This window comes from Eschrichtius robustus, assembly GCF_028021215.1.
Source record: "Eschrichtius robustus isolate mEscRob2 chromosome Y unlocalized genomic scaffold, mEscRob2.pri SUPER_Y_unloc_3, whole genome shotgun sequence".
Lineage (NCBI taxonomy): Eukaryota > Metazoa > Chordata > Mammalia > Artiodactyla > Eschrichtiidae > Eschrichtius > Eschrichtius robustus.
In genome coordinates, this window is record NW_027175154.1 from 423,253 (window position 1) to 445,237 (window position 21,985).

The following is a 21,985-nucleotide window of genomic DNA, read 5'->3' on the forward strand; positions in this document are numbered from 1 at the left end:
TACCAAAGGGTGTGTGAAATTTCATTGCAAGTGTAGCTGGTAATTAAACTCTTCGTGCAGAAATGACACTCAAGGTATCTGGCACAATTTAACCTTGGCAGTGAGTAGAGAGAAAGAAAATCACCCCTGGGAATTTAAAAAACTAGTATGCCTGCAAGTTTGTGGTATGAATTTGAACTCAGTTTTAATAGCAAAAGTCAAACAATTTAAAGTAGTCTAAGATTGGTTGTATCTTCAAGTGACTGCATCAGGAAACACAAGTACTCTAAGGTAACACCTTCAGTCTAGGACAAAATTTAATTCAAGCTACCATTAATTCTAAGATACCCTCATATTCTAGAGATTTTGAAAGTGAAAAAGTATGCATCTTAATAGAAACATTGAAGCACTATAATTATTCCAAACCTCTGGTCATTTATAAAATGGAATTACTCAAAAGTTATGAAGTAAACATATACTTTTTTTGTGAATTTCAACCTAGAAAGTATAACTTAGACATTTCCCACAAATACCTATGGCATATTATGTAAATCCTTACATTTTCTGATTTGATGTGAATTTTTAGCTGTAGAAATAGACATTTTGGGAAGGATCTGTGAGTTTTGAATTGAGGCTTAGATTACACATCTTTGGATCTTTGTTAATTTACATGACTTAAAATGTTTAAGTCATGGATTTTGGAATTATTGCCTCGAGTATAAACTCCAAAAAAAAGAAAATGGTAATTTGCATGTTCCTGTGCACATAGAGCAGAAATAGACAACCTCTGGTGCCTACTTCATTTGTAACTCTTCTCAAATATCTTTTGAAATTGGGTGCAATACTATTACGAAGTGAGTAAGTATAAATTTATTTTACTGATATATCAGTTTGATCTCAGTATTTGTTAAATGATCATACATATAGAAAAATGTTGTGAGATCATTATTAACAAGATTTTAATGTTTTGTTGTTTGAAATTGCAATGTTTTCTCTTTCTAAATCAACTCCTCCACCCCCAATATAAACAGAGGTGCATTATTAACAATACTCATCGCCTAGTGGAACTTTGTGTGGTCAAGTTGTCCCAAGACTGGTTTCCACTTCTAGAACTTCTCGGCATGGCCTTAAATCCTCATTGCAAATTCCATATCTACAACGGTACACGTCCATGTGAAACAGTTTCCACAAGTGCTCAGTTGCCTGAAGATGAGTTATTTGCTCGTTCCTCAGATCCTCGATCACCAAAAGTGTGTTGGTTTGTTATTTTCAAAATTAAATATTAAAATTATTTTGTTTTGTCATAAAATTTTAGTGTCATTAACCTCCTTTTAACTTAATGATCAGCACATAACCTTGTTATATGCTGCTTCTTGGGGCCTTCACAGTTCTCTTATATTCCTCAATCAGTAATTTGCCCCAAAGTCTTGTGTATCTGTAGTTCTTTCTGTGGTTTTCTTGAACCGTCCTTGCTCCTTTCTGTCGCTTTCCCTATCCTGAGTTCCAGGCTCCTTTTGTTTGTCTGATCTCCAAGGTAGGCAATAGAAACAAATTTCTCAGGCAGCCCACAGTTTATTAATGTTGTAAATTCAGTCCTCTCTGCTCTTTCCAGTTTATGTAAAAGGATTAAAGATTAGACCATTGCTTCCCTTAAACTGTGTTGCTTTGGGGAAGGAGTAGGCATTTGTCAATAAAAACAATGAAATTGCCTAACCTTTGAATGTGACTTCTTCCTGATTGAGCATTTGCTTGGTTGCTCTAAAATTTGGACTGATTTTCAGAGCTCCTATAAAGTTATTTAACAAGAGCAATGCTTTCAAGCTTCCTATTCGGAAGTCTTCCTACTGTCACTCTCTATATTAACCCTTTAAAAAAGGGTTATGGTAGGAAATAAAATGGGAGGAAAATACTATAGTGAATTTATTTAGGAAAAAAACTTGATTTACAGGAGGCTCGTAATAGGTTACTATCGAAGCTAGAATTGAGATATATCAATGTAGTCTTCAGTTAGCATTTTACATGTGTTTTGAATACTTTTATTCTGTTTGTAAATTATTTTCTGTTTGTAGAAATTATTTCTGCCTCAAATTGTTAGTAAAAAGGCCTCTGTTCCTAATTTTTATTGTTTCTGTTCATTTTTTTTCCCGTAAAATTTGGCTTTTTAAAAGATAAGATTTAAAGGTCTTTCTTGTGCACTTATGCTTACAATATGATTTTTATATTTACATAACGTTTAAACTCATTTACATCTCTCTATAGCAGTGTTTTTAGCTACGAAACCTTAATTTCTGTTCACCAGACATACGGGATATGAACAAATACCAGCCATGCCACTAGGAACTACTTCTTAAATTAAACCTGTGCTGCTTCTGGCTCAAGCAATACAGAGAACAGAATATGATAGGAAAAGTTCTAAGTCTCCATAAATATTTGTGACCATTTAATACAAATATTTTGTATTCTTTTAAAACACAGCTTTACATAATTATTTTATTGAATTTCCTATTTCTGATTTAATTTCAAACAAAGGTATTTCAAATAGTAGCTTTTTCCATTCTTAAAGGAAAAAATTAACTCATCAATTCTATTGCAGGGTTGGCTAGTGGATCTCATCAATAAATTTGGCACATTAAATGGGTTCCAGATTTTGCATGATCGTTTTACTAATGGATCAGCATTAAACGTTCAAATAATTGCAGCCCTTATTAAGTAAGTTAATTTTTAAAATTAATATTTATTGTACTGTAGAGATTTATTTTATGACCTTGAAAATAATTGAATTTCAGTTTTCTACTCTGCTTCTCATTTTAAACTGTTAATTTTTTTTAAGTGTTGAAATTAGTTTGGGAGTTAAGTCTTGGTGTAAATACTGGATATCGCAGAAGTATTGCTTTTTCCTTATTTCAGACCATTTGGACAATGCTATGAGTTTCTCAGTCAACATACAGTGAAAAAGTACTTTATTCCAATTATAGAAATAGTTCCACAATTTTTAGAAAACTTAACTGATGAAGAACTGAAAAAAGAAGCAAAGAATGAAACCAAAAATGATGCCTTTTCAATGATTATTAAATCTCTGAAGAATTTAGCTTCAAGGATTCCAGGACAAGAAGAAACTGTAAAAAATTTGGAAATTTTTAGGTTGAAAATGATACTCAGGTAAGCGATTTCCTTCTGTAAATAATTACTTGCTTGGTTTCTTGTAACGCTACTCAATCCAAATTTTTCTTACAGATTATTGCAGATTTCTTCTTTTAATGGAAAGATGAATGCACTGAATGAAATTAACAAGGTGATATCTAGTGTATCATATTATACTCATCGACATGGTCATCCTGAGGAGGAAGAGTGGCTGACAGCTGAGCGAATGGCAGTAAGCCCCTTTGCTCCTTTTAGGAATAAGAATCTGCTTAACGAAAAGTAGTACCGGTTAATGTTAGAACAAAATCTAACTCTGATATTAGGAGATTGACTTAATTATGAGCTATTAAATACTAAAACTTTCTTTATAATAGTAATTACAAATGATTGGTTATTTGGAAGTGATAGGCTAACTTATTGTGTCTTTGGTAAATTTATCATTGTTAAATGTAGGTAGGTGTTCATGATGCAGTTACAGTTAGGTGGTTTGGATGAAATGAAGTGGATAGAGGTGATCTTTAGAGGGGGTCCACGATCTGGAATCTAGTGAATGAATTGGTATGTTGATAAATTTGCGAATTCAGTTTAGAAGGTTTAAAATGGAGATTATACTTAAAGGAATAAAATCTTGACAGGTAATGTCATGATTTTAAGAACTTCATTTTTAAAACACCTGTATCTATATCATTTTGACATTGATGTATGCTAGATATTTTTATATATTTTAGTACTGGAATGAATAGCATACAGTAAGTTATAATAATAAGTTAGTTATTCAGTAATATTTTTTGAATGCATATTCTGTGCCAGCACTGGGGTTTATCTGTGAAGAATAATCTCTACCTTAAAGGAGTCTTCAGTTTAGTAGTGTAAATGATCAAACTGTGATAAAAGGTTCTTTGAGGACATTTGGTTGATACTGAGAAGTATTACGTAACCTAGAGCCAGGTTCAGATTCAGTGTTGGGGGTCAGCTTTCCTGTCTCCCATTTGCCTGCTTTGTGGAATGTTGAGGAGTGACTGCTCAAAATATTGTCCACTAGTCTTAAATTGTTACCAGTCTTTTGACAGATGAAGAAAATGTAAATTTGTAAATTTAAATTTAAATTTACATTGTAAATATAACATTGATTGCTCTCCACAGATAGTTTGAGAAGTGTTTTCTGTAACATATTTAAGGGAACATTTCTGTATATGAAAAAGTAGATTCCGTGCATTTATTTATTGTACTGTATAATGATTTTGCATTAAAACAACAATAAGCACATTACATTAGTGGGTTATAATTTGTAAATTTATCACATCTGTGGGAACATTTGTGTTTAAAACTGGATCCTTTATAATTATTGTAATGTTATACATTAAAACAACATATAAACACATTATATTAGTATAATTTGTAACATAAATGTGATTTGGGTTTTTGAATTCCTATGGTTATTTAGAAGTCTGAACGATGTTTTTAATTCTATGATTTTTGCAGTTTTGCTGAGATATATGCTGACACATAGCACTGTATAAGTTTAATGTGTACAGCATAATAACTTGTCTTACATGTGTTGTCAAATGATTATCACAAGTTTAGTTGACATCCGTTATCTAATAGATTTAAGGAAGAGTTTTTTTCCTTGTGATGAGACGGGAATCTAATGTCTTAGCTTTCAAATAAACTTTACAGTAGTGCTAACTCTAGTCATCATCATTGTTGTCCTTCCCATCCCTAGTAGTTACTTATCTAACGACTGGAAGTTTGTATATTTTGATCACTTTCATCCAATTCGCCCTCCATATTTTGCTTTTTAAAAAACTTTTTTAACTTTCTGCTTTGAAACAAAATTTTTGTATTATATTTAGGAATGGATACAGCAGAACAATATCTTATCCATAGTCTTGCGAGATAGTCTTCATCAACCTCAGTATGTAGAAAAGCTAGAGAAGATTCTTCGTTTTGTGATTAAAGAAAAAGCTCTTACATTACAAGATCTTGATAATATCTGGGCAGCACAGGTAAGGAATTTAAGATGCTATTTTATTTTTATAAGCAAGATACTAAAAGTTAAGTATCCCGTGGTAGTCATTATGTAACGGTATGTGAGTTTCTTGATCTAAACAGAAATCCTGCCAAGAATATTTTTAAAATAAAAAACAAGTTTCCCCATGATGACACCGTCTGCCAAAGGGTGTAAATGATAAGTTATATATATACTTATACATACTATATATAGATTTATAACAATTATATCTTTTTTTCTCTGAGATTGTTAACAATTATAAATTGCATTTGTTTTCTATGAAATATGTAAAGAAACAAATGTTACAAAAGTGGTATTACTATATTACTCACAAAAACTTACGATTAGGGACTTCCATGGTGGTTCAGTGGTAAAGAATCCACCTTACAGGGGCTTCCCTGGTGGTGCAGTGGTTGAGAATCAGCCTGCCAATGCAGGGGACATGGGTTCAAGCCCTGGTCTGGGAAGATCCCACATGCCGCGGAGCAACTAGGCCTGTGAGCCACAACTACTGAGCCTGCGCATCTGGAGCCTGTGCTCCGCAACAAGAGAGGCTGCGATAGTGAGAGGCCCGTGCACCGCGATGAAGAGTGGTCCCTGCTCGCCGCAGCTGGAGAAGGCCCTCGCACAGAAAAGAAGACCCAACACAGCCAAAAATAAAAATAAATTAATTAATTAAAAAAAAGAATCCACCGTACAATGCAGGGGACGTGGGTATGATCCCTGGTCAGGGAACTAAGATCCCACATGCTGCGGGGCAACTAAGCCTGCATGCTCAACTACTGAGCTCGCACGCCTCAACTAGAGAGCCCGCGTGCTGCAAACTACAGAGCCCACGCACTCGGGAACCTACACGCCACGACTACAGAACCCACATGCCCTGGAGCCTGCGTGCCACAACTAGACAAGATAAAACCTTCATGCCACAACTAGAGAGATGCCCGCGCACCGCAACGAAAGATGCTGCATGTCTCAATGAAGATCCTGTGTGCCTCAACTAAGACCCGACACAGCCAAAAATAAATAAAATAAATAAATTTTTTTTATAAAACCTTATAGTTATTACAGAACATTTAAACTTTTCATGAGGATAAGTAACATTTTTGGTGTCAGAACTATTAATGCATAATTTAATTATCTTAAATGGCAGGTGTTCTTCATGGGTCAGTTGGGAAATAACGTAAGTTCTAAATTACAAAGCTTTTTTTTTTTTTTAGAAGAGAAACCAAAACGTTCATTTTGCTGTCATTGAGCACTTAAGCTTTCAGTGTGGAAACAATCCACCCTTTTGCCTTATTTTCTCTAAATTTTATTTTTAAAATTCTGTAATAAACTTTCGTATGAATTCCTGAAGTGCATTACCGCTTACATCAAGAAATTGAATATCAAATGAGTACAAACATCAGCTCTAAAGCATTTAAAGTATTAGGAATTTTGTTTATAACCTCACATTAAGCAGGTAGGAATATTGTACTAATTAATAGAGGTTGATACAGTACAGCTTATTTCCTGTTTTTATTCAAATTTAAGTATAATGACTTTTTTTGTTTTTATTTTTGTCCTAAATAAATATTATTTATTTTGTTTTTTTTCAACAGGCAGGGAAACATGAAGCCATTGTGAAGAACGTACATGACCTTCTGGCAAAGTTGGCCTGGGATTTTTCTCCTGAGCAACTTGATCATCTTTTCGATTGCTTTAAGGTAGTAGTTCAAATAGTAAAGCAGTACCATTTCACTTTCAGTAGATTCAGTTCATGAGATATCTTTTGTGTTGGCCAAAATACTTCCTAACAAATTTCATTAAAGAATCTCTTAGAAATAAGAATTGATTGTTATATATTCCAGTCAGAATGTAACAGTTTTTATTATATTAATAATTTTCTTCACAAATACAGAATCAACTATTTTTCTTGCAGGTTAGTTTCCTCTGCCAATTTTTGATTTTGCTGTAGGTTAAGATAAATCGTAGAAATGCGGGGAAATGTTACTTGTTACAGTGGAAAGTGAGACACGATAACAAATGTGGAGACAGATACGACACTAAAACACAGTGGTTCTTGGGCTAGTGCACACAGGCAAATAGAAACGAGATTTAGCAAGAAGTTCAAGAGTCTCTAATGTCATATCTGCATTGGTATATTTGGGCACTTGAAAAGTTTCTCTGTAGTTGTTAAGGTTGATTGGAGAATTTGTGGATCAAGAGCTTAAAATCATGTCATTGTTCATGAATGAATATTCCAGTAACCACAGGGCTTAGAATCAGAAGATTTCTTATTTATAATAACTGTTGTATTGCTGATAGCAAGTTAAGTTGGTACAGCCACTTGAGAAAACAGTTTGGCATTATCTCTTAAAATGAAGGTTTTTCATAGACAAGACCAAAAGACAACCCTCAGAATGGGAGAAAATATTTGCAAATGAAGCAACTGACAAAGTATTAATCTGCAAAATTTACAAGCAGCTCACGCAGCTCAATAACAAAAAAACAAACAACCCAGTCCAAAAATGGGCAGAAGACCTAAATAGACATTTCTCCAAAGAAGGTATACAGATTGCCAACAAACACATGAAAGAATGCTCAACAGCATTAATCATTAGAGAAATGCAAATCAAAACTACCATGAGATATTATCTCACACCGGTCAGAATGGCCATCATCAAAAAATCTAGAAACAATAAATGCTGGAGAGGGTGTGGAGAAACGGGAACCCTCTTGCACTGTTGGTGGGAATGTAAATTGATACGGCCACTATGGAGAACAGTATGGAGGTTCCTTAAAAAACTAAAAATAGAACTACCATATGACCCAGCAATCCCACTACTGGGCGTATACCCTGAGAAAACCATAATTCAAAAAGAGTCATGTACCAAAATGTTCATTCTAGCTCTATTTACAATAACCAGGACATGGAAGCAACCTAAGTATCCATCAACAGATGAATGGATAAAGAAGATGTGGCACATGTATACAATGGAATATTACTCAGCCATAAAAAGAAACGAAATTGAGTTATTTGTAATGAGGTGGATGGACCTAGAGTCTGTCATACAGAGTGAAGTAAGTCAGAAAGAGAAAAACAAATACTGTATACTAACACATATATATGGAATCTAAGAAAAAAAAAAAAGTCATGAAGAACCTAGGGGTAAGACAGGAATTAAGACACAGACCTACTAGAGAATGGACTTGATATGGGGAGGGGGAAGGGTAAGCTGTGACAAAGTGAGAGAGTGGCATGGACATATATACACTGCCAAACGTAAAATAGATAGCTAGTGGGAAGCAGCCTCATAGCACAGGGAGATCAGCTCGGTGCTTTGTGACCACCTGGAGGGGTGGGATAGGAAAGGTGGGAGGGAGGGAGATGCAAGAGGGAAGAGATATGGGAACATATGTATATGTATAGCTGATTCACTTTGTTATAAAGCAGAAACTAACACACCATTGTAAAGCAATTATACTTCAATAAAGATGTTTAAAAGAAATGAAGGTTTTTGTGTCCTCGGACACAACTATTGTATTTCTGAGTGAATACTCTGGAGAAACTCATCATGTGTGTGCCAGGATACACGTTCAGCAGTGTCTTTAGCAGAATTATTTGTATTAGCCCCAACTGGAAAGAACTCAAATGTCTATGAATAGTAAAACGATAAATAAAGTGTCTAATCCAGCAGTCTCCAACCTTTTTGGCACCAGGGACCGGTTTTGTGGAAGACAGTTTTTCCACGGGGGAGGGGGAATGGTTCAGGTGGTAATGTGAGCGATGAGGAGCGGTAGATGAAGCTTCAGTCACTTGCCTGTTGCTCACCTCCTGTTGTGCGGCCAGGTTGGGGACCCATGGTCTAATCTAGTAGTGGAATGCTACATGACGGTGAAATTAATGCATTAGAACAACTGAGCAAATGGGTGAATCTGCTAATATGATGAATTTTTAAAATTTATTTAAACTTTTAAAAAAATTTATTTATAGCTGTGTTGGGTCTTTGTTGCTGCGTGTGGGCTTTCTCTAGTTGCGGTGAGCAAGGGCTACTCTTTGTTGTGATGCGCAGGTTTCTTATTGCAGTGGCTTCTCTTGTTGCGGAGCACGGGCTTTAGGCAGCCAGGCTTCAGTACTTGTGGCACGTGGGCTCAGTAGTTGTGGCTCGCAGGTTCTAGAGCACAGGCTCAGTAGTTGTGTCGCACGGGCTTAGTTGCTCCGCGGCATGTGGAATCTTCCCAGACCAGGGCTCGAACCCATGTCCCCTGCATTGGCAGGCGGATTCCTAACCATTGCGCCACCATGGAAGCCCGACAGACAGATTCTTAACCACTGCGCCACCAGGGAAGTTCATGATGAATTCTTTTGTACATACTATTTTAAATCCATTGAAGTATATCACAATTAGACAAGAAAATCAATATTGAGAAGTTGTGGATACTCTAAAAGTTAATTTAAGAGAAAACTTCTGAAATGGTGATATATCATCAATACTAGCCATAATGGCAGAAGAATGGAATGGTGTTAGTTTCTCTTTTTAATTCAGAGATTCTCAAATGTTCTAATTATAATTGTAATAAAAATTCCATTATCTGTGCACTGCCCCTTTGGCTCATCAGATGTCTGTTATTCAATAAGAAGCATTATTTTGTGAGGGGCTGGTAAAGTGATGTTTCATATAGTGTATTTCGTTGTCTTGAAAGATCTTACTAAAGGTGTCGTGAAGAATGGACTATAGGTCGACTAACAGTTCTTTATAGTTTGTAACTAAATGATCCTGACTTATCCTCAGTTACATTAGGTTATGTTATTGCTCAAACACTAGTCTCTACTTATTTGAGTTCTTAGTAAGTCTTTGTCTTCCAGTGTTTTTACTAATTTAGTCCTTTGCCAGTGGAGTTGTCACTTTTTTCACAGTCTCATGAGTTTGAAATTCTTTCTCATTGTGGTGGTCTTCATATTCTTAGTCATTAATGAGATTGAAAATGTTTTTACATGTTTTTAAACTGATTTTATCTGCTTTTTGGTGAATTCCATACTCATATTTCTCCTGTTTACTTTTCCTGTTTGATTGTTTCCTTATTTCATTGATTCCTAAGATTTTTTTGTATCTCTGTTGCTCACTCCTTGTCCATATTTTTAAAGTATTTCTTATAGTTTTATTAGCATTTTTCTGAATCAGAATCCAAACGTATTATGAACTCTACGATTGGCTCATATGTTTGTTTTTCTTATTTTAGCCATCCTAGTGGAGTTGAAGTAATATCTCATGGTGGTTTTGATTTTGCATTTGCTTAATGGCTAATGACGTTAAGTAACTTCTTACGTGTTTATTGGCCATTTGTGTAGCATCTTTGAAGAAATTCCCATTGAAATCATGTACTCATTTGCCTCTATTTTTGATTTATAAGAATTCCCTATACAATGTATACACAAGTCTCTTAGTATTACTTGCAAATATTTTCTCCTCTTTGATGGTTTGTCACTCTCTTGGTGTCCTTTTTGTAACACAAAAGTTAATTTTTAAAAAAAAATCAGGTGAATTTCATATTAGATAGCATTAAATGTTTTAAATAACTATTTAAAAGTGTATGATTCAGTGAAATTTAGTACATTCATAGTGTTGTGCAACCACTGCCTTTGCAAGAATCCAAAACATTTTCCCCACTCCCCTTATTTCTCTTTCCACCCTTCCTCCCTGACCGTGCACACCAGCAATCTGCTTTCTTTCTCTAAACATTTACCTATTCTGGATAAAAGCTTTAAATTTTGATGAAGTCCAGTTTATCTCCTTTTGGCATGGGGTTGGGGGGTGTCCAAAAATTGGGGGGGTCTTGTACTTTTGGTTTCATATTTAAGAAATTATTTCCTAATCTGTGGTCTCAAGGATTTTTTAAAAAATATTTTTTGCTTTTATATTTAGACCTGTAATCAGTTTTGAATAATTTTTTTGTATATAGTGTGAGATAGAGTTCCAAGTTCATTTTTTTGCATGTGAATATTCAGTTGTTCCATCAATGTTTGTTTAAAAAAATTTTTTTTTATGGAAATGTCCTGGCATTTTTGTTTAAAATCAGTTGACCATAGGTGAAAAGGTTTATTTCTGGGCTTTGTGTTCTCTTCCTTTAATGTATATGTTGGTTTTTATTTCAGTACTGCATTGCTTTGATTACTGTAGCTTTGTAGAAAAAATTTAAGGTTGTTTTGGCTATTCTGGGTCTTTTGAAATGCTGAGTGAATTTAGAATTAGCTTGTCAGTGTCCACAAAGAAGGAGGTTGTTGGGTAGCTGTAGCTTAGTTTGCATTATATTGCCATCCTAACAATATTAGCCTTCCAATGCATGAATATGAAATATGTTTCCATTTATTTAAAGACGGTATTTCATTTATTTAAGTCTTCTTTAGTTTCTTTCAGCTTAAAAGTGTCTGTTGAATTTTTTAACCAGAATGTGATTTATTTTTTGATGTTACTGTAAATGAGAGATTTTTCTTTATTTTGGGGTCGTTCCTATCTAAAAACATACCTACTGTATAGAAAAATAATTGATATTTTGGTTTTATTGGTTTCGTTTTTATAAATTTATTTATTTATTTGTGGCTGCGTTGGGTCTTCGCTGTTGAGCATGGGCTTTCTCTAGTTACAGCAAGCCGGGGCTGCTTTGTTGTGGTACATGGACTTCTCATTGTGGTGGCTTCTCTTGTTGTGGAGCACGGGCTCTAGGTGCGCGGGCTTCAGTAGTTGTGGCACAGGGCTTAATTTCTCCCTGCATGTGGATCTTCTGGACCAGGGCTCGAACCCGTGTCCCTGCATTGTCAGGCAGATTCTTAACCACTGCACCACCAGGGAAGCCCCAACAATTGATATTTTAAATTTTTATTTTGCATCCTGTAACCCTGTTAAATTTATTACTTGAATGTTTTTAATGAATTCCATATCATTTCCCAAAAAGGGTAGTTTTACTTCTTCCTTTCCAATCTGAATACCTTTTTCCCCCCCTCTTCCATAATTGTCCTACTCAGGGTAAAGCAGGGTGTTTAAACAGCTGGTGAAAGTAGGCATTCCTGATCTTAGGTAGAAGGCTTTTAGTCTTTCACCATTAAAGACGATGTTAGCTATGGGGTTTTTGTAGTTGCAGTTTGTCAGGGTGAGAAATTTCTGTCCTATTTCTAGTTTATTGAGTATTTTAATCATGAAAGGGTTTTGGATTTTGTCACTTGCTTTTTCTGTGTAAAGTGAGTTGTTGTTGACTTTTTGTCATTTTTTGGTCCTATATTAACAGTGGTATTTGTGTGTTCAAATAATCTTGCACTTCTGGAATAAATTCCACTTGCCATGATGTATAATGCTTACCTATGTTGCTAGGTTTAATTTGTGAGTATTCTATTGAGGATATTTTTACACTTCTTACTGCCAGACTTTTTCTAAGTTGGCTGTAATATTTTACATTGTCACCCACAATTAGGAGTAATCCATTTTTTCTATCTCATTGCCAGATTTGGATGTATTCACTATTTTATTTTATTTTTTTCTAATAGGTGTGCAGCAAAATCTTATGGTTTTAATTTATATTTCCTTAATGGCGAATATGTTGCATCTTTGATACACTTAATTTGACATATGTATCTTTGTTGAAGTGTTTGTTCATACCTTTCGCCTATTTTATATTTGGGTTGTTTGTTTCCTTTAGTTTACAGAGTTCCTTATGTATTCAACATTCTAGTTATTTTTTAGATGTGTGCAAGTATTTTCTCCCAGTCTTAAATTGTCTTTTCATCCTCTTAGTAGGCTATTTTGCTGGTGAAGTTATTTGTTTTGACGAGGTCCTATCTTAATGGGTCATGCTTATGGTGTCGAGACCAAGGACTTGTTGCCTTGGTCCCAAGAATTTGTGGAGGAAAAAAATCCCAGGGAATTTTTACTGCATTGTTTTTTCTGAAATTTTTATAATTTTACAGTAAAGTCTGATTCATTTTAATCTAAGTTAATCTAAGTTTCACTTAGATAGTGGGGATTTTGGTGGTTGTGTTTTTTTGTGTGTGTGTTTGTTTTGGTTTTGGTCTCCTGTGTATTTTCAGTTGTTCAAGTACCGTTTGGTGAAAAGCCATCTTTCTTTTTCTTCTTGCCTACATTAGGTTACCTTTTCACCTTTGCCAAGTGTCAGGTATATTTGTATCGATCTATTTCTAGGTTCTCTGTTTTTGTTGCATTCCTCTATCCTTCTTCAGTACTACAGTTTTGATTACTGTTTGCATATAAGTTTTGAGGTCAGGCACACAGATTCCTTTCACTGTATTTGTCTTTTTTTAAAATTGTTTATTCTAATCCCTTTGCCTTTGCATGTAATTTTTAGCATAATCTGGTCTAATACAGTGAAATATCTTGCTGGGATTTTGATAGAAATGCATTAAACCTTTACATCAATTTGGGGAGAATTAACATTTTTGCTATCTTGAATCTTCCATTCCATGAACATCATATACCTCTTTGTTGATTTAGATCTTTGAGTTCTTCTGTGTTGTGTAGTTTTTAGCTTATAAACCCTATAACAGTTTATTTTACACTTAGGTATTTAAATATATTTTCTGAAGTGACTGGAAATGTTACTGTATTATCAGGGCTGATATCCATAAGTTTATCACTACTGTGTAGAAACTATTGAATTTTGTTATGTGTATTGATATCCTGTGATCTTAAATACAGGCATTTTAAAATTTTTTCTCCTGAGTTCCTTGAGATTTTTTTTACATACAAAATCATATGATTTTCAAATAGGAAGAGTTTTTCTTCTTTCTTCCCAACTGGATGTCTTTTCTTTTTCTTCCCCTATGTTAGCTAGAATTTCTTATACAACATTGTTTTATTCAGATATTAGGGAGACAAAAACATTCATGTTTCACTATTAAGAGTAATGTTAACTATGTTTTTCATAGATGACCTTCCTCAGAGTTGAGAAAGTTGTCTACTCCATTTCTATTTTCTGAGAATTTTTGTCATAAATAGATGTTGAATTTTGTCAGATTTTTTTTCTACATTGTTTGATGTGATTGTATCATTTTTCTTTTTTACTGTTAATGTAGTAGATTACAATAATTGTTTTTCACTTATTGAATCAGCCATCCCTCCCTGCAATAAACCACAGATGGTCGTGTCCTATTACTCTTTTCGTATGTTGCTGAATTCCAGTTTCTAATATTTGTTGAGGAATTTAAAATCTGTATTCATGAGGGATTGATCTATAGTTTGTGTGTACATCAAGGTATTAATTCTTTTGTAGTATAAATTGGAAAGTGTTTTCTCCTATTTTCAGGAAGAAATTATGAACAGTTGGTGATACTTTAAGTGTTAGGTAGAATTTTTCAATGAAACCATCTTGGTTTGGTGATTTTGTTTCTGGAGTTTGTAAATTATGAATTTAACTTTCATAATAGTTCTATTCAAATTATCTATTTTATGTTTTATGAGTTGTAATAATGTGTCTTTTCAGTGGTGTAGTTCATTTCATATAAATTGTCAGATTTATTTGTTGAATTGTTTGTTATTCCATACTATCCTTTGATGTCTGCAGTGTCTGTAGTGATATCTTTGTTTTATTCTTGATGTTGGTAATTTGTGTATGCTCAACTTTTTCCCTTTTTCACAATACTAGAAGTTTGTTAGATATAGATTATTGATTCTTTCAAACATCCAAGTCTTTATTTCTTTGCCTTTCTCTGTTGTTTTTCTGTTTACTGTTTGTTGTTTTTTGTTCTGTTCTTTTGTATTTCATTTCTACTGCTTTTGCTTCAGGCTTTCTTCTGCTTTTTCCAGATTTTTAAAATAGCTTAGATTATTTATTTAAGCATTTTCTCCTTTCTAATCTATACTTTAGTGCTACTTATTTTCCTCCTATTATTGCTTTCATAACTGCATATATTTCATAACTGTATTGGATTTTCATTTACATTCAGTTGATTATGTTTTTGATCTCTATTAAGGTGTCTCTTCTGCAACATAGAAACATGTTTTGTTTCCAAGAACTAGGAGATTTTTCCATTTTCTTGCTGTTACTGACTTACGGTTTTATTGCACTGTGGTAGGAAAACACTCAGTCTGATTTCCATTCTATTAAATTTGTTGATTTTTTCTTTTTTCATATACAGGAAATGGTTTGTCTTGGTATATTTTCTGTGGGTACTTTGAAAAGAAGGCCTGTTCTGCTGCATATGGGGAAGTGTTTTCTGTAAATGTCAGTTAAGTCCTGGTGGTTGATGTTCTTGTTGAGTTCTATATTTTGCTGATATTCTGTTTAGTTCTGGCAGTCGTTTAGAGAGGGCTGTTGATGTCTCTGCCTATTATGGACTTGCCTATTTCTTTGTGGAGCTCTCCTTTGTAATATACGTATTTTTGATGCATGCAAATTTAGTATTGCTATGTCTTGTTGATGGGCTTACTCTTTTTCAACATATAATGTCCCATTCTCTCTCTGATAATGTATTTTACTCTGAAATCTATTTTATCTAATTCAGCCACTCCTGCCTTCCTTAAATTCTTGTGTATTTCTACATCTGTTTACTTTCAACCTGCTTGCATCTTTATACTTACAGTATAAAGAATCTCTGTTAATCTTTGCTTTGTAACTGGTATATTTAGACCTTTTATATTTAATGTGATTATTGATGTATTAGAGTATAAGCTTGCTATTTTATTTTTGTGTTCTGTTTGTTCTCTCCTGTTTTTCTTTCTCTTTTCTTTTTTGCTCTTTATTTTCCAGCTGTCTTGGGAGTTATTTGTACATTTTTTGGGTTTCTTTTTTTTTTTTTTCCTTTTTCTTTTCTCTTGCATATTACAGTGTCTCTGTATGGCTGCTTTAATATCTGTTCTAACATTTGTCATCTCAGTGTTGATGTCTATTATTTTTTCTTTCTTCCAATTTAATAGCTTCCTGATTCTTGCTATGTTTGAGTAGCTTTCAGCTGAAACCTAGGAGTTTTTATAAGACCGTGAGACTAACCTTTTTTTTAATCAACAATCTTTATTGTTTTATTTATTATTATTTTTGGCTGCATTGAGTCTTAATAGCTGCGCACAGGCGTTCTCTAGTTGAGGCAAGTGGGGGCTACTCTCGTTGTGGTGCACGGGCTCCTCATTGTGGTGGCTTCTCTTGTTGAGGAGCACAGGCTCGAGGTGCACAGGCTGCAGTTGTGGCCTGCGGGCTCAGTAGTTGCAGCACGTGGGCTTAGCTACTCCTTGGCATGTGGGATCTTCCCAGATCAGGGCTCAAACCCATGCTCCTTGCACTAGCAGACAGATTCTTTACCACTGTGCCACCAGGGAAGTCCTGTTTAACCCTTTTTTAAAGCTGGTTTTGTCTGGTGCCCGTCAGGCAAGGGAGGGGAGGAATGCCCCTTTATTTATTTATTTATTTATTTATTTTTAACATCTTTATTGGAGTATAATTGCTTTACAATGGTGTGTTAGTTTCTGCTTTGTAACAAAGTGAATCAGTTATACATATGTTGCCATATCTCTTCCCTCTTCCCTCCCTCCCTCCCCCTTTATTTTTATAACCAGACAGAGATTTAACTCTAGGTTCCCCTCTTGGTGTTCCTTATCTCCCAAGGTGGGACATTCCTTTGGTAGGTGTAGAGGAAATTCTGACACAGTGTGTGTTCCATTCTGACACCATGGTCAGGGGTGACCTTATTAACTGCTGGGCAGTAGTAAAAGTCCTGACTCTACTAGGCCTCCTCTGGCATCATACAAGCAGGCACTCTTTGTTACTGATGGCCGGTAGAAATCCTAGCTCCCTACTTGGTCTTCTGTTATTTCACCCAACTAGGTGTTGAGATGCTTTGCTAATAAACAGCCTTATGTGATATGTGTGTGCATTGGCCATAATTTTTTCTATGTTGTTTATTTAGAATAAGGCAGTTATTTTCTGAATGTTTTCTGTCATGCCGTGTTGCCCCTTTTTTGACCCTTTGACTGTAGAGATGGCTTTGGGGAATGACTTCCTTGTTTGCACTGATTTCCAAATTACTGGCTTCTTCAGCTTCTAGTCTGGGATATATGAAGAAAAATCTGGGAAGTCACCTGCCTTGTTGTTCCTCAGGTTTTGACATTCTTAGCAGTTCTGCTTTCTTCTCTTCAATTTTCAGAGTTTGTTTTATGTATAATGTTTTTCGTTGTACTTAGTGGAAGAAATAGTAAATCTATTCTATCTTCTCAAACACAGGAACTATTTCCGTTTATTTTATTTTATTTTATTTATTTTTGGCTGTATTGGGTCTTCGTCACTGTATGCAGCCTGTCACTAGTTGTGGTGAGCTGGGGATACTCTTCATTGTGGTGCATGGGCTTCTCATTGAAGTGGCTTCTCTTGTTGTGGAGCATGGGCTGTAGGCGCACGGGCTTCAGTAGTTGTGGCTCACAGGCTCTAGAGCGCGGGCTGAGTAGCTGTGGTGCACGGGCTTAGTTGGTCCGTGGCATGTGAGATCTTCTTGGACCAGGGCTCAAACCCGTGTCTCCTGCATTGGCAGGCGGATTCTTAACCACTGTGCCACCAGGGAAGTCCAGAAGACATGTTTTATCATAAGTGGGATTCGAACCCACGCCTCCAGGGGAGACTGCAACTTGAACGCAGTGCCTTAACACTGCTTGGCCATCCTGACCTGTGTTCTCTGCATTCTTTTTTTTTTTTTTAAATAAATTTATTTGTTTATTTTATTTTTGGCTGCATTGGGTCTTCATTGCTGCTCTCAGGCTTTCTCTAGTTGCGATGAGCGGGGGCTACTCTTCGTTGCTGTGCGCGGGCTTCTCATTGCGGTGGCTTCTCTTGTCGCAGAGCACAGACTCTAGGTGCACGGGCTTCGTTAGTTGTGGTGCGCAAGCTTAGTTGCTCTGCAGCACGTGGGTGGGATCTTCCCGGGCCAGGGCTTCAACCTGTGTCCCCTGCACTGGCAGGCGGATTCTTAACCACTGCGCCACCATGGAAGCCCTGTTCTCTGCATTCTTATCGATACTTGCTATTTTCGTTTTTTTGATAGTAACCAGGCTGATGGGTGTGAGGTGGTTTCTCATTGTAATTTTGATATGCATTTCCCTAATCAGTGATGTTGAGCATCTTTTCATATGCTTATGGGCCATCTGAGTCTTCTTTGGAGAAATATCTGTTCAAGTCCTTTTCCCATTTTTGAATCAGGCTGTTTGTTTTTGTTGTTGAGTTTTAGAACTTAAAGTATTTTGTATTGGGTATTTTCTCCATCTTTTTATTATGTAATTTTAAAGTCAGCAGTGATGGAGTTAAAGTTGTAAATAGAGGTTTTTTTCTCCTGGTATTTAGATTAATCTTCCTTTTGAATACTACTGGTTTCCTCAAATGAGAAATGAATTATGCTGTTGGTATGCATGTGTGGGTGTGATGAATAGAGTTAGTTTATCCAAAGCCCTGTAATTAAAATAGTGATGACCTAATATAATACATGTATAAATTGTGATATATACGTAATTTAAAATTTTTTCCTAGGCAAATTGGACAAATGCAAGTAAAAAGCAACGTGAAAAGCTACTTGAGCTGATACGACGTCTTGCAGAAGATGATAAAGACGGTGTGATGGCACACAAAGTATTGAACCTTCTTTGGAATCTGGCTCATAGTGATGATGTGCCTGTAGACATCATGGACCTAGCTCTCAGTGCCCACATAAAAATACTAGATTATAGTTGTTCCCAGGTATGGGAGTGCTTCTTTGCTCATTTTCTCTTTTTTCCCCACAATTAGGATGACTTTGTTATAGGATAATCCCATTATTTAATCATTCCAGGTAATTTTTGAGGAATTGTCTTACTTTTGTCATATAAGCCTGGCTTCCTCCTCTTACATGTTTTTCAACAAGTTTTTATGTCATACACTAAGCATCTTTACCACTCTGTGAGAGAGTTTGTACAGATAAAACAACTCATAATAATAATACTGTAGTTAAATATATGATGGTAAAATGGAATTGTCATTCATTAAAACCAGTTATTACTTTGGAGGTAAGGGTAATTAAGTATTTTTGCTCAAAACATAATTAACAGAATTTTCTAAATAGAGGTTTAGCAATTCACAACATCTTCTCTGTGTTTAACTTGTGTCATTTGTTTACTGATTTTAAGTATGTATTTTTATACTAATTTTACTTAGATTTTTGGACCTGTTTCTGGATTTTTATCAGCAGTGATTTGCTGTCCTTTTGATAGGTTGGCTATATAAAGGTGTTATATTCCCTTAAAAAAAAAACTGGGCAGGGTATTTTTAGCCACCTCAGGGCAGGTGTTCTGCTTTCAGCTGGATTTGAATTTAATCAAGTTGAGCAAAGGTGATGCTGCCAGGTTTTGAAAATCATATAATTGTGAAGGTTTAGAAGTATTTGCTAACCTGATAGACTTTTAAAAGTGTTGTGTTCTTTTTTTAAGTGCTGTCTTTTATATAGCAAAGTGAATAGATTCAGAGAACATTCTTTACCTGGGTTTCTTTCTTTTTTTTCTTTTTTTCTCTTTTTGGCTGCGTTGTGTCTTCATTGCTGTGCACAGGCTTTCTTTAGTTGCGGCGAGCAAGGACTACTCTTTGTTGCGGTGTGCAGGCTTTTCATTGCAGTGGCTTCTCGTTGCTGACCATGGGCTCTTGGCATGCAGGCTTCAGTAGTTGCAGCCCACAGGCTCTAGGGTATGAGGGCTTCCGTATTTGTGGCACGCGAGCTCAGTAGCTGTGGCTCACGGACTATAGAGTGCAGGCTTAGTAGTTGTGGCACACACGCTTAGTTGCTCCATGGCATGTGGGATCTTCCCGGACCAGGGGTCGAACCCTTGTCCCCTGCATGGGCAGACGGTTTCTTAACCACTGCGCCACCAGGGAAGTCCCAAGTGCATCTTGTTTTGATGAAGTATTTTCCTTAGCACTAAAGTATTGCATCTTCCTTTAATGAGTTACTTAGAAATTGCCTGCTGTAGTGTCTTAAACATTGCTACGTTAATAGGTATTGGATTTCATGGAATTCAGTAAAAGTGTTTTGCCTTTTTCAACGTCAGCCTTCATTTGTTGTAGTTAAGGAAAACTATAGTAAATATTGCACTTTTTGCCCTCCAACCTAAAGTGCTTTTGGAGTCATGACATAATTAGTATTGGCATGTAAAAAATTTTAAATCCTTAAATATGCACATAGAATTCAGTAATTTCACTAGGAAGTTTTTCCTAGGAAATACATGAAAACAGTGTGATATTTATACAGTAAACAATAGAAACCATTTAAATTGAGAATACACTCCATAGCATATTGTACAGTCATTAAAATGGCTATTGTTGTATATAGTTCATAGTATTCAATAAAAACACTTGAAGTATAGAGCCTCTTTCATTTCTAAAAAGAGATATGCATGTGCTTGCAAAAAGTATCTCTCCATGTGAGCTGTTAAACAACATTCCTTTTCTTCCCTAAATATGCCTATAGATAGAATCATTTCAGTTAAAAAAGGGTTAGGTATTCAAACCTGAACTTATGATTATTAGTGATCATAGATAAAAAAGACTAAATCAAGTAAATTATGGCAGATTTTTAGAAATAAACTTACTCTTACAACATCTTTCAACATTTAAAATTTTCCTTTAGGTGAAAACGTGTGCCTGTTTTCTCTAACATTCTGTTTGTGTGTCGATTTGTTTTTATTCTTATTTTAATTTTTTAAAATTAAAAATAATTATACTGTATTTTCTTGATGAAGTGATGTTCTTTGATCTTTTTAGAAAAATATGCTAATATCACACCCACATAAGTAATACTTGGGATTGTACGTTTTTCCTAACTTTTATAATATCAAGAACATTATAAAACAGTTAAAAGCAATACCCACATTTAAGTGTGTTTTTTAAAAGTTAAATTTCCTGTGAATGTTTCTGAGCTTGGAATTTATACCATGTTGCAGATATATCTGAATCCATGGAACACTGACTTCATAGTAGTACTTTACATTTTGGAATTTAGGTGATAACATCAAATGAAGAACATACTTAAAGCATTTTATTTCATGAAACTACTATAACTACATTGTAATTTTTATGAGGCTTAGCTTAAAAGCTTTTCTACTTTGTATTCTCAAAGTAATTTGAAGGTAGAATGATATTGAACACCTGTCCTTATAACCATAATTTTGTGTGTGTGTATGTGTAAGGATCGAGACACACAAAAGATCCAGTGGATAGATCGCTTTATTGAAGAACTTCGCACAAATGACAAGTGGGTAATTCCTGCACTGAAACAAATAAGAGAAATTTGTAGTTTGTTTGGTGAAGCACCTCAAAATTTGAGGTAAGGCTCTTAATTCAGAAAATTTTCTGATTTTTATTTATATTATGTTAAAACAGAATATCAGTAACAGCAAATTTTAAAGAGAGAAAGTAGAGGGGGAAAACAGGAAGCTTAATGAAATAAGAATTCTTTATTCTTCTTTATATTTAATGACACAGTTAAACTCACCAAGTTTTATATAGCAGGTAAGTATGAGTCAAGTTACTGCCTTCCACACTTAGTTCAGAATTGTCTTAATTCCAGCAGATATGCCAGACAGTATCAAGGTGTGGGTTGTGTTTATTTCACTCCTTATTTCATCTTACCTTTTCTACCAGTTCACTGTTTGTTGGCTTGATATTCATTCTAAGTTCCACATGATAGTGTTTCTTACAGTCCTTAAATATATTCTTAACTGGTCTACTCTGACACATTTCTCAACAATTTTTTTTTAATTTTAAATTTCATACTAAGGAATAGTAATTTTCACAGTGGGGGTGGTGGGGTTTTTTACCTTTTCTTGAATTTAAAAGTTAATTTTCAAAGGTAAGACTAAATGTGATTTAAATTAT

At 35.0% G+C, this 21,985-nt stretch overlaps 1 protein-coding gene across 4 annotated transcripts in view; it reads left to right on the top strand.

Moving 5' to 3' along the window:
• The window catches only part of LOC137757680 (ubiquitin carboxyl-terminal hydrolase 9X-like), a 145,547-nt gene that overhangs the window by 41,445 nt on the left and 82,117 nt on the right, over positions 1-21,985 (top strand). For 3 of the 4 annotated variants that reach the window (XM_068534289.1, XM_068534290.1, XM_068534292.1), the window contains 8 exons: positions 1,011-1,229; positions 2,573-2,688; positions 2,887-3,138; positions 3,214-3,352; positions 4,974-5,126; positions 6,730-6,834; positions 18,617-18,823; positions 21,298-21,434. In XM_068534289.1, coding sequence (XP_068390390.1) covers positions 1,011-1,229; positions 2,573-2,688; positions 2,887-3,138; positions 3,214-3,352; positions 4,974-5,126; positions 6,730-6,834; positions 18,617-18,823; positions 21,298-21,434 — 1,328 coding nt within the window. The remainder of the gene's footprint in view (positions 1-1,010; positions 1,230-2,572; positions 2,689-2,886; positions 3,139-3,213; positions 3,353-4,973; positions 5,127-6,729; positions 6,835-18,616; positions 18,824-21,297; positions 21,435-21,985) is intronic. The other variant, XM_068534291.1, reaches the window with a different exon arrangement.